The 12230-nt window shown below is 52.2% G+C and overlaps 1 protein-coding gene across 8 annotated transcripts in view; it reads right to left on the reverse strand.

Annotated features, from left to right (window-relative positions):
- Window positions 1-2193: 2193 nt before the first annotated feature.
- Window positions 2194-12230, reverse strand: part of SPATS2L (spermatogenesis associated serine rich 2 like) — a 147938-nt gene continuing 137901 nt past the window's right edge. For all 8 annotated transcript variants that reach the window (XM_028153156.2, XM_054723409.1, XM_054723415.1 and 5 more), the window contains 4 exons: window positions 10804-10913; window positions 8002-8104; window positions 5975-6189; window positions 2194-3131 (listed from right to left, as the gene is read on the reverse strand). In XM_028153156.2, coding sequence (XP_028008957.2) covers window positions 2739-3131; window positions 5975-6189; window positions 8002-8104; window positions 10804-10913 — 821 coding nt within the window. In that variant the 3' untranslated portion in view covers window positions 2194-2738. The remainder of the gene's footprint in view (window positions 3132-5974; window positions 6190-8001; window positions 8105-10803; window positions 10914-12230) is intronic.

The following is a 12230-nucleotide window of genomic DNA, read 5'->3' on the forward strand; positions in this document are numbered from 1 at the left end:
TCAGAGCCTCTTTCCGATGCTGGCAGGACGGAACTGCTCGTGAACTGCGCTTTAAGTGGGATGTGGTGTGTTTCTGGTTTCTTCCCTCAAACTCTTGTTTGGCCTTGACCGAGGCTCAGCTGTGTTCTGATTGGTGTTTAACTTTCTGAGCCCAGTAGCATTCAGCCCCCTAGGAGTCTCAACAGCACGGAGCTGGGGTACACAGGTTCTCAAATGAAATGTAAATGTGGAATTCACAAATGGAGTCTTGGTACAACACAGGTGAATTCTGAAGTTATTCCATCTTCCTGGGAACGAAATGTCTCAATCTCTGCTAGGAAATATGTTCAAGAGAGAGGAGTGGGTTCTTCTGGCTAGTGTGCATTAAGTAGAGAGACTAGAGTGCGCATAGCGTGTGGATTTTTTTAAAGGAGTTTAAAACATTTAAAAATATGTCTTTATTGATTTTAGAGAGGAAGGGAGAGAGATAAACATCAATGAGAGAAACATCCATCAGCTGCCCCCCTGCACGCCCCCTACTGGGGACTGAGCCTGAAACCCAGGCATGTGCCCTGAATGGGAATTGAACTGTGACCTCCTGGTCAGTGCTCAACCACGGAGCCACGCCAGCCGGGCTGGACTAAAACATTTTAAAAGAATGGCAGACTTGACCCAGATCTCTAGGGTCACACCAATGATTCCACTAGGACAGATGACTACTTAGTAATATAGTATTTCAATGGCTGACATTGGCACCAAATAATTGAAATTACTGTTTCGAAATGCAAACTAGGAAATGTTCACAGGGTCTAAGAGAAAGGCAAAATCTAGAAAACATAGGTCTGAATGCTCTTTGCGTTGTTGATGTTGTTGCTCCTTTGCGGTGAACTGGGAGCATTTGCTATGTGTTTAGGAATGTGTTTGAACTTCCTAACCCCAAGGGCAACCTGAGCGAGTGAGTCAAGGTTGGGGGTGGCTGGGTCCGACCCTGCCCAAGGCAGGTGTGCACTCCTGACCTGGCAAACCCCTTGTTTTTCTGCTGCAAGAATGATTTGACTCATCCTTAGAGCTGGCGCATACACACTGACACGTGTCAGTGGCGAGCCGAATGCTGCTACACAAAATGTGTGCAAAGTCCTTCCGTCTTGTAACATTTAAACTCGGGGCCTCGGATGGAATAAACGGGAAGGCAGCCCTGGACATTTATCTTTCTTATTTGAACGAACAGCTCTTCCTTCCTTCCTGGAATGTGACTTAACATTTAAAATTCCTATTAAATCTCTGGGTACACCCAGACCTCAGCAAGCCCTCTACAGAGAGAGCAAACATCCTCCTGCACTTGGCAAAGGAAGAGACGGATGCTTGTGTGGTGTGCAGACTCAACTGATCAGTGGAAGAGAACCAGAAAATGTTAGAGCTGAAAAACAAGCATTTGCACTTGAAAGAGGCCAACAAATCTGTAGGACACGTGGAAGTTTGCTGGGAAGCACTTTAAACTGAGCTGCCCTGCAGTCAGACAGGGACTTGGGGTTTGGGTCACCCGAATCCATTCTCCCTGCTTGGGGTCGCAGTAGCCCTTCCCTACACAGCCCCATGTGCTTCTGGGGAGCTGGCTACACCCCAGCTCCAGGAGGGGAGGCTGAATAGCCTGGGCTAATTAGCACATCTCATTTGCTGCCCCCCCCCTCCCCCTTGGTGACCGGTTTAGGAACAAGCCTACCAGCCATCTAGGCCAATGATAGGCAAGGCCTTTGCGGGGACTAATGTGGAAGACACTTGCTCCATGCGGACGCTGTGGATGGACTTGAGTCTTAGGAGCAAAGTGGCCATTCGCTGCCACTCTGAATACAATGTCAGCCGCAGGGGGAAAGGAGGCCTGAGATCGTCAAGAGAGAGCCCTGGTCAAACTGGACCCCAAACGTACTTGGACCCTGGACATCTCAGTCACTGGACCAGTGTTTATGGAGCTGGGCTGAGCCGAGGTTTACGTTCCTGGCAACCAAGGTTCCAGCTGGCCTCACAGAACCTCAGGTGATGGGTCAGCTCCATCTGTGTGCGTGCACGGTGCTGGCGGGGGCCGCTGCCGGGCATTAGGTTCCCTTCAGGACACGTGTCCCAGGAGGAGCAGCACTGTCCCGAGCTCTGAGCCACAGCCTCCCGCCTCCCAGGTTCTCTCGAAAGCACTACACACACATTCCAGAAGAATGTGGGCCTCAAGAACAGAAGCAAGCCGGGGGTCAAATGCAGCATATTTTAATTTGTTTCAAATAAAGCAATATATGTATATATATTTATATATATATATATTTCAGAAAAACACCAGATGTTAAGTTCTACAAAAGCGCATGTGTCCTCAGCAGATCATGTTTGTCTGATCGGTAAGACTCGTTTCAACAGCAACTCTCTAACCACGACCAACGGATGGATGACACCACTGCTACTGCGCCGGCTGCTGCCGGGCCCTGATGGCTCGCGGGCCACGTGGCCACGGGCCGACCTTCCTAACCAGGGAGCGAGCGCGCCCCGGCCAGGCTGCTGCAGCGTCTCCATGAGAAAAAGCATCAACGGGGCAAGCAAAGCCATGGGAGGGAGGAAGCAAGCTAGAGCTGATTATGAGGATTAGTAAAAACGATTACGAGAGGATGACACCACCCCGCAGGGCTGGTCTATTCTGACTGATTCTCTTTTGGCAGCGAACTGGGTCAGCACCTCGGGCCGGGAGCCAGAACGGAGGGAGGAGCGCTTTCCCGTCTCCCCGCTCAGGCCACCAAGGTCACGGCGGGGACCGAGAGGACCGCGGCCTCCGTGGACACTTCTATTCTCGTGGGGCAGAGGTTGCACTGCGACCCCCGGGGGACGCCGCCCCGGAAAGGCCGGGCCTCCGCGCTGTCGGCCGCGTGCTGCCTCCGCCGGGGCTTGTCCGGGTGGGCAGGGGCCTCCGGGGCCTTTGTCCCCAGAGGGGCCTCGGGGTTCTTGGCGCCGCCTTTGTTTTTGGGGCGGAAGCCGTTGTGCGGCGGTCTCCTGTGTTCGTGGCGGCTGTTGCCCTTCACCGTCGGGTCAGCTTCGTTGCCGCCGCCCTGCGACTTGGCAGCCGCGTTTAGCCGGTTGTGATACTGTGGATTAAACCTTCGTCTTTGGCTGTTAGACGTATTCTACAAGAAAAGGAAAGGAAAGGAAAGAGGTAGGTGTTAGATGCCAGCAAACAACTGAGGACAGCAGCAGACCTGGGGGAAACACGTCTCTAAGCCCCAGGGTGGCTGTTTTACACCCAGAACAGGACAACATGCAACTGAGTCAAGCTGATAAAACCCCCCGAGTGTAAGAGAACACCGGCTGTTTGCAAATGGAACCCCAAGGAAATGACTGATGTCGAGAGAGAGAGGTTACAGAAGTACAAGATGGGCAATTCAAGAACCGGGCCAAACAAAGGAGACTTAAAACAGGGCAGAAGCACAGGCCACACAGAAGCAGGGCAATGAGGATCCTCGACGATGGGAATTTGACGTATATGAATTTTCTCTACATTTATGAAGAAAAATGGAAAATTCTACTTGTATTTTTTTCTGCTCTAGAACAGTTCTTTTTGTTTTATTTCAAAATAAATACCCTAGTTCAGAAATGTTATCTTGGGTGAACTCAGGGAGGAGGTGTATCTGATAGTCTTGGTGGGATGGTAACGTGCATTTGTACAAAGGCCATTCGTTCTTTTCCTAAACGCTGCCGTTGTCAGCCAGCAAGTTTTGAAGGACCGCAGTGCAAAACGCCACATTCAACTAACGGGCAGACAAGATCACAGGGGTGAGCAGAGAGGAAGCAGGGGCCAGCGTGTCTGTGCGTGTTGAACAGAAAGATACTGGAATTCCTGGAGGCCGGGAAGAGCTCAGCGTGCCGGTCCCATCCCATTGGTCATCACAATCACCATGTCAGGTAGTTGCTGTTACTTGTCCACTTTATAGAGGAGGGAGGTACATTTAAGGGGCTTTCCCGGCTCTTCGGTTAGAAAACGGCGACGCCATTCCCACTTCCCGTACTCTCTCCTGACAAGAGTCACAGATAGGCTGTTACACGAACGCAGACTTTTACTGAAAATCAAACTTCTATTATTGAAACGTGTACCTGTGTGAGTTACAAATGTACACCAAGTTCTTAACTGGTGCGGTGCGAGTGGGTGGTAGAGGTTTAGGGCAGACCCACCCTGATAATTCTGGGCTCAGGGCAAGAGCACAAAGGCAGCCCGGCCCCCCCTGCCTGGACGTTGGGCCTTCTCACCTCTGGCTCCACCACTCACTGGGAGGGGCCCTGCACCCACAAATGGGGGCCCCTCCAGCCTGCACCCCAGCTTCGTCCTGCCCCCACAGATAACCACCCTTGGACCTGGGGGTGTGCAGACTGCAGTGGGGTCTGCTCTCAAGGTGATGTATCCAGGGAAATGGTCCAAACGGGAGGCAGGCTCGGGGCCACGTGGACGAGAATTCCAGGATCTCAGGTAGTGGGAGCACTTTTCAGTAGGGAGTACAGACTTTGGGTAAGCACATCTCCTTGGCCTCGCTCTGTAGGGAGCGCCACGGCTGGGGGAGGACCAGGAAGGGTTACTCTAAAACACGGGACCTTCTTGCCCCGTAGACAGTGTTCTAGCTTAGAGATGTGAGTACATTTCAACTTAAACGAGCCATCGCCTGCAATGTTTTGCTGAAAACGGTAAGGACAGTGAGCTGAAAAGTATCTGTGTGGACAGCGTTTAACCTGGCCTCTTTCTAAAGAAACTGTGTTAGACTTCTTCTCACAGGGGGTTTCATAATGAGCAAAGAACAAAAGCTGGGAAGGTGTATTAGACGACGAGGAAAACAGATCTGATCGTGATTGCACAGCTGTGCACATGTGAAAGGATCCCTGTTCCAGCCCGATGTTCAAGTTCACGAAGACATTCCGGGCCAGAGAAATACCCATCAGTGTCATGGATGAGAATTCTGAAAGACTGAGTCCACGAAACCCAACAGGGCACCTGTCGGAAAACCAGCATTCTGGAAATCTTAAATGTCTTTAGAGCAGGCCTGGCTTCTGTGCCATCAGTCCTATTTCTTTCTTTCTTTTTTTTTAAATATATATATATTTCATTGATTTTTTTACAGAGAGGAAGGGAGAGGGATAGAGAGTTAGAAACATTGATCAGCTGCCTCTTGCACACCCCCTACTGGGGATGTGCCCGCAACCAAGGTACATGCCCTTGACCGGAATCGAACCTGGGACCCTTGAGTCCGCAGGCCAACACTCTATCCACTGAGCCAAACCGGTTAGGGCCAGTCCCATTTCTTGTCCCTTCTCTAGTGATAAGAGGCGATCGCTTCTCAAGGCCAGTGCAGAAGCAGAAGGAAGACTGCCCTCTGGACGCTGTATTTTCAGGGGACACACTAGATAAGAGTGAATGATGCCACTCTGAAATGCGTTCTCTTTACTGAAGGCCCAAGAGAAGAGAGAGAAGTTTGAACTCACTTTGGCCTCTTACTGATAAACTAAACATCAGCAGGAATTAAAGAATCTGAAAAAACAAATGCCGGATTTCCTCCCTCACGGTGTCAGAGCCAGGCTGCGAGTCTTGTCCCCACGTCTGCGCGAGTCCCTTCCACCGGGGGGCCAGTCCCGGGGACGGGGGTGGAGGCACTCAGGGAGGAGGGGAGCCGTCTCCGGAGGCTCTTTGCTGACGTGTCAGGCGTGAACAGGCACTTTCTCCACACGGAAGGGCCTGTGGCATGCAGACTGGATGCACCAGGGGAGGCCCCGGGGCCAGCCAGGTGGGTGGAGGCCCCGGGGCCAGGCCGAGCTGCTGGGGGTGGGAGGGCCTGGTGGGGCCCCAGGAAGCTCTGAGTCCAGCAGTTGCTGTTTTCTTCCTCTAGGACCAGTGGTTTCTTCCTGGCCCCAAGGACCAGGGTCTGTGGGATCCGAGGCAACGCAGGAGGCCTGCCCCCCGCCCCCCCTCTGCCCCGCCTCCAGCCGGTACCTGCTTGTTGGGCTGTGTGGCCTGGTGAGCGCTGTCCGCGGTGCTGGGCAGGTTGCCGGCCGTTTTGGGGTTTGCGGCTTTGCCCTCGGAGGGCTTGTGAGTGGACTTCCTGGCGAAGTTGCTCTGTTTCCCAGAGGCCGCGGCGTGCGCGGTCAGCAGCGGCAGCAGGGAGCTGCAGGGGGCTCTGGACGAGTAGTTGTTCTTTGGATGTGTAACTGCAACGAGAAAGCGCGGCGTTCAGGGCTGGGCCACGGCCACGGCCGCCTCGGGAACCCACGAGGACATGGGGCTTCCTAAAAACACTAAGGAAAGCTTTTATTTGTAAAGAGGTCATTTGAAAGGGCGCCTTGGTGCCCGGAGACCACCAAGTTCCTTCTGTGAGAATCACTGAACTGCAGGTCCAGCATGATCACCCACGTGGGGAGACGCTGGTAGGAAATAAGACCTGTCTGCGCAACTTTAACATTCCTTAGGTCAAGAACACCACGGGAAGATGGGTCACGAAGTCCTGAAGTGCCCATGTGGCCCTGTCCATAGCTGTGCCTGCTCCAGGTTCCCATGGTCAACCCCAGTGTCGCTGTCCTCAGACCCCTTGGCCAGTGGGCCTCGGGAGGTCAGGGACACTTGGCCCATCAGAGCCACAATGTTATGAGAGCAGGACGGGTGCCGGGGATTTTGTCACCTGGATTGTACACATCCCCCGACCCTGGGGCCAGACCAAAAGAGGCCCCGAGGCATCTTATCCTCCATCGGAGCTGCGTGATCTGGCCTTTCATCACCCCCTTTCTCCAGCCCCGCTGCGCGTCTGCACCAAGCCCAGCTCTCAAGTCCACGCAGGCCGATCAGGGACAGTTTCTCGGTGATGACACGGCTCGAGGCCGAGGGAATCGATCTAAGGGTGACGGCAGGTCACCAGAATTTGACTGCCAGGCTGGAAAGCGAGACCTTTGAAAATTGTCCAATTGTCCCCAACTTTTAGAAGCAACTTTCTCTGCTACCTGTGCTGGCTCAGACTTGATCCTCGGGTTCTTCCCGAGGGTCAGGGGGGACTCGTGGGGATTAGAGAACGCGAGGAGCGGGCGGGCAGGGATGTAGCTCTAGTCCGCTGGTTTCAGAGCGGAGGGGCGGTGGCACGGTGGGGGCTGTGCAAACAGCCAGGGCACTTCAGTGGGTCTTGTGCTGTGGTCAGTGTCGGGGGGGCCCTAACTCCCCGCAGATGAGACCACTGCTGGTTCAGTAGCTGTGGGCCTTGGAGAACTATTCTCTCCAACAGGGGGCCTGTGACTTTCAGGTCAAGCTTATATTTTATATGCTCAGAAAAAAAAAGAGCAATTTTCACTTTGACAAAAAAAAAAAAAAGTGCAGCCAAATCTCCATTTCTCTGCTGACTCCGAGGCTGTGGCTCCTCCGTGTCCCTCACGGTCCTCTCTCCTCCTGTGGCCGCCCTTGGAGCCACTTGGTGCTCCCCCCACCTCCCCGGTGGGTGGCTGCAGGAAGGGAATTAGCCAGTTGGGTTGCACATTAACTGCTCTAATTAAGCCCTGATAGCGAACACGACGAACGCTAATGGCTGCACGGAAAGCCTTCATTATCTGCAGACTTCACGCAGCTCAGAAACGAGGGCCTGGCTCGGGCACGGCCGAGCAGCGCACCCCCAGCCGGGCCCTCAGGACAGTGTCCGCTGTGCCCTGGCTTATCAGGAAGACACTCCCGGGGACCAGGTCTCCACCTCGGAGCAGGCGGTTCGGATGGGAGGGGCAGCGTATCTGGCTCTGTTTAAGGAAAGTTTGCAAAAGGCCTGAACTAGTTGACCCGTTCTGTTCTGCTCAGTAAATCTGGAGGATTTACGGATGGGCAGTGGCATCGGGAGACTCTGAGTTCAGATCCTGACATTTCCAGTGACTTGTGTCATGACCTTAGATCATTAAATCTCCTTGGACCTCGCTTTAGCCCCCTGGGGACCGCGCCTGACATAGCAACTCCAGGCTCACGGGTACAGGGTCGCTGGGCCAGCGCACACAACTCACTTTCCCCGCAGAGCATGATCTGGGCCTTGAGCTGTTCGATGTCGCAGGAGAACCGGGCAGCTTTCCCGAGCTCTTCATCGTATTTCCGCTCGCTGACAAAGTGCTGGAGGCAAGAGAGGAGAGCAGGAGTTAGCGCCACACGACGGAGAGGGCGGAGGCTCACGCAGGCGGCTCTCTGCTCAGCCGCTGCCGCGGCTGGTGTCGGCTGCGAGGACCCCGACCTGCCTGGAGCACGATCACCTTCCTGTCCTGGGGACATGTGTGGGCCCCGTCTTTCCCCTGCCTGGGCTTAGACAACACGGCGATCCAGGCAAAGTGAGCGTCCGGACTCCTCCTGAACCCTGTAGCACCCCTCACCCTCCTTGCAGGGTTTTATGTCCTGTTGTAAATTTTTGGGTCAAGCTCATCTTCCGGATTTGGCCGATGGCCTGCTCAGGCATTACTACGCCTCAAGAGAAAACATGTCATTCTTCCCTAGACACTCCTCTCCGTTTTTTTTTTTTTTTAATAATATATTTTTATTGATTTTCAGAGAGAAAGGGAGTGGGAGAGAGAGATAGAAACATCAATGATGAGAGAGAATCATTGATGGGCTACCTCTGGAACGCCCCACCGTGAGGATCAAGCCCACAACCCAGGCATGTGCCCTGACGGGGAATCGAACCAGTGACCTTCTGGTTCATAGGTCATGCCAGCCGGGTCACCCTTCTCTGTGTTCATAGGGGACCAGGAAGTCTGAGTAGCTTCCAGTAACTAGAAAACCCTGTCTTGGTAGAATTCCAAGTGCTGTTAGAGGAAGTGGGAAAAAGATTATTTTTCAATTCATTTGAAATGAAGATTTATGTGCAGATGACAGAGTGAGAAATGCAGAAATAGCCATGACTCAGTTCCTCCTGGAGTTTACCAGAGAGTTTACCACGTGGCAAGGGAAACAGATACCACCAACTACAACATCGGGTGACTGTGGATGTGCTTCAGGAATATAAAAGCGGAAGAAGAAGAAGAAGAAAATAAATAAAAGGAAGAAACTATTTCCCACTGAGGGGAGGGAGTTATGCAAGGGAAGCATTTGAGCTGGAACATTTAAAAAAAAATGGGTCAAATTCTTAACAGATAATCTCATTTTCATCTGATCACAGTGCCATGAAGTCAGTACTATTATTATCCCTATTTTACATAGAGGGGACTTAGGCTCTAAGAATCTGTAACTTATCCGAGGTTGCAGGAGTTAGTCTGTTTCAGCCCAAAGCCTGTGTTATTAACCATGCTATGTTCAGGGGGATTCTGACAGGCAGAAACAAAACTTGGGAGATGAATAATTTCAACAGACGAGGAAGCTGGTGACTTCATAGTCCTCACTTCATCCTATAGAATAAAAGGCTAATATGCAAATTGTCCCCTCGATGGGGAGTTCAACCAGGGGGCGAGGCCAGCTGGACCCCACCCATGCACGAATTCGTGCACCGGGCCTCTAGTGTTCTAATAAGAGGGAGAGACAAGTTGGATGTGTAGACACTGGAGCCCAGCTGTGGAGTTTGCTCCGAGGGAAGATCAGACCTGCTCTGGGGCTGCACCTCCCGTGTGAGGGTGGACGGCCAGGCTGGAGGGAGACAGTGGAGGCACAAAGATGAAGTAGGAGGCCATGGCAACGGAGTGGGTGGAAAGCAACCAAGGTCAGAAGAGAAGCTGAGGAAGAAAAGACCGAGAGCTGCCCAGGACTCTTGGGGTCCTTATTCTGCTCCTTTTCATGCCCAACCAAAGTAAGGAGACTGGGAGTCACTTGCCTAACCAGTTTCATGCCCAGATGGGCAGACAATCCTACTTATAAAGCCTGTAGCTTCAAAGTACTCTAGTTCCCAAGAAGTAGGTCAGGGGCTGGTGTGTGTGTGAGAAGAGAATAAGGGGAAACTTATAAGTTGTAACTTCCTATTTTATTGTAGATACTTGTTTTTGCCTTTCTGGTAACCATTTCTCCTTCTGGTAACTGTACCCCAACACGGTTTCAAAGACGCACAGTCTTGGGCAGGGGGGTGGTCTGTCAATCAGACTTCCTGGGCTCAATGGTGGCTGTGACCCACTAGAGGCCGGTCAGAGTCTCTCTCTGGGACTTGAATCGAATGGGGCACCATGGCTGATGGTGCCTCGAGGAGCGTCTGGCGATTACTGCTGCCAAGTTACCCAAACTGCCCAGGCTTCTGCCTAATTGCAGTGGGAGTCTTCAGATCCCACTCTGCGTTGGTGAGCTACGCTCACGCTCTTTCCCATTTCACTTGTTCTGGAGGTTAGCCAGGGTCGGTTTCTGCTGCGAACCCCTGGAAGCTCGGGAACACGTACCTGGGGGTGGTGCCCTTAACGAAAGGGCACCTAAGCTAGGCAAGGACGTAGGGGAGAGGTCTCCACACACTGTGTATTCTCTAGAATCCTTACTGTTCCACTGAGTTCACACGGAGTGTGTTCACATGGTGTGTTTATGTACACACACACAAGTTACATAAGGTGAAGATAACACGCCATCCCAGCTGTAATTCACGTTTGAATACATTGTCTTTAGGTCAGTCCCCACCGCCTAAGAAAATAGCTTGTACCTGCCTCTCTATTAATGCCCATTCAAACCATATATACGTGAATACAGTGATTAGAAGGTTCTACCGCCTCCTGTTCTCGACTTCAGCCCTGCGAAAGGGAGCGGGGTGTGAGACGCTGGGTCCTCAGAGAGCAGCTCCCTGGGCGCCACACGCACGTGATGGGGTCGGGTCTCGGGCTCAGGGCTCGGGGCCCAGGCCGCGGTCGCTGGGAACTGACCTTGATCTCTGCCCTGAGTTCGGCCAGCTGCATCTCTGCCATCTGACTGGCCAGATCAGTGAGCCGCTTCAGTTCTTCTGCCTTCTTCTGACGAGCAGTCAAGATTTCCACTGCCAAGTGAGAGGGAATACGTTAGTGCCCGCGATGTAAGCACAGGACGTGACCCGAGTTCTTGGGAGTCAGTTCTCCTTCTGCAGAGGGGTCACTCGCTGGACCATGGCTGCTTTCTGAGCCGGTCACCGAGGTGGGTTTGCGTTGGTGCTCACCACCAACCATCCCGTTCTGAATGTCCTCGCCCACCCATCCCAAACAAACACGATCCCTCTGACTCACTGCACACCCACAGTCCTCTCCATTTTCCTCACTGGCATCTGGTCTCCCTGACTTAATTTGGCGTTTCAATGTGTGCGTTACTCAGAACAGCTATTTCAAAAAAAGGACACTTAGTAAAATCCTATCTGAATGGCATGACAAAGATAGGAGTCCATTAAGCCAAACTCATTCTTCTGTGTGCTGTCCTGTTACATTCTAACAGCACCAGACTTCCTGAACCTTTACACACACCCAGGGCAACCAGCTGTGTTACTGGAGTATGACATAAAGGGCTCACTTGATTGGATTTTTGTGAGCTAAAAATGCCTTTTCTTTTGACACTCTGCAGACATGTTTCCGTTCTGCAATCAGATGGAAGGTCCAAACCAGAGTGTCTTTGTTTTTGGTGTCCCCATGGAAACATCTCAAGGGCGAGTCAAAGTCCCTTTGAGCTGGATTGGTGGGCACTCCTTAGCATCTGCACATGCAGCGAAGACACTGGGGGGGGGGGGGGGGGGGGGGCTCACCGGCACCACATTCCACACATCTGTCAGATGGACTACGGCTCAAGTAGATGTAGTAACCCACAAGATAATCTGTGTGTGTGTGTGTGTGTGTGTGTGCGTGTGTGTACATGTGTGTGTTTCCCAAAAGATCATGAAACTCAAAAGCAATGAGCACAAACCTATGGGGTGAGATTTAATATGAAGTCTGATCTTTCAACAGATAGACTTGTAGCTCTCTAATTCAAGCCACATAAGATATGCCTTCCTTCCTTTGGACAAACATTTTGAGTTGTAAGAAAGGAGAGGCCCATCTAACTAAGATACTATGCACACGTCACATCCCGTTCCAGGTTGAACGAAGGTCAACTGCTTCCTTAGACCTGATTCCCAGCACACACGCAGAGCCAAACAATGTGATTCTCACTGTGAGAGCTCTTACTTCGTAAATGTCAAAAACAGTCACCTTAAAACCGCCCAAGAAGTTCAGAGGCAGTCCAGAGTTAAGACGACTCCCTGCACATCAGAAACCATTCTTCAGACAGAGAAACATTATCTCTTTATGCCGAGATGTCAATAAAATAAGAAATCTACAACTAAAGCCTTACCATC

This window comes from Eptesicus fuscus, chromosome 11 (genome assembly GCF_027574615.1).
Source record: "Eptesicus fuscus isolate TK198812 chromosome 11, DD_ASM_mEF_20220401, whole genome shotgun sequence".
Taxonomy (NCBI): Eukaryota; Metazoa; Chordata; class Mammalia; order Chiroptera; family Vespertilionidae; genus Eptesicus; species Eptesicus fuscus.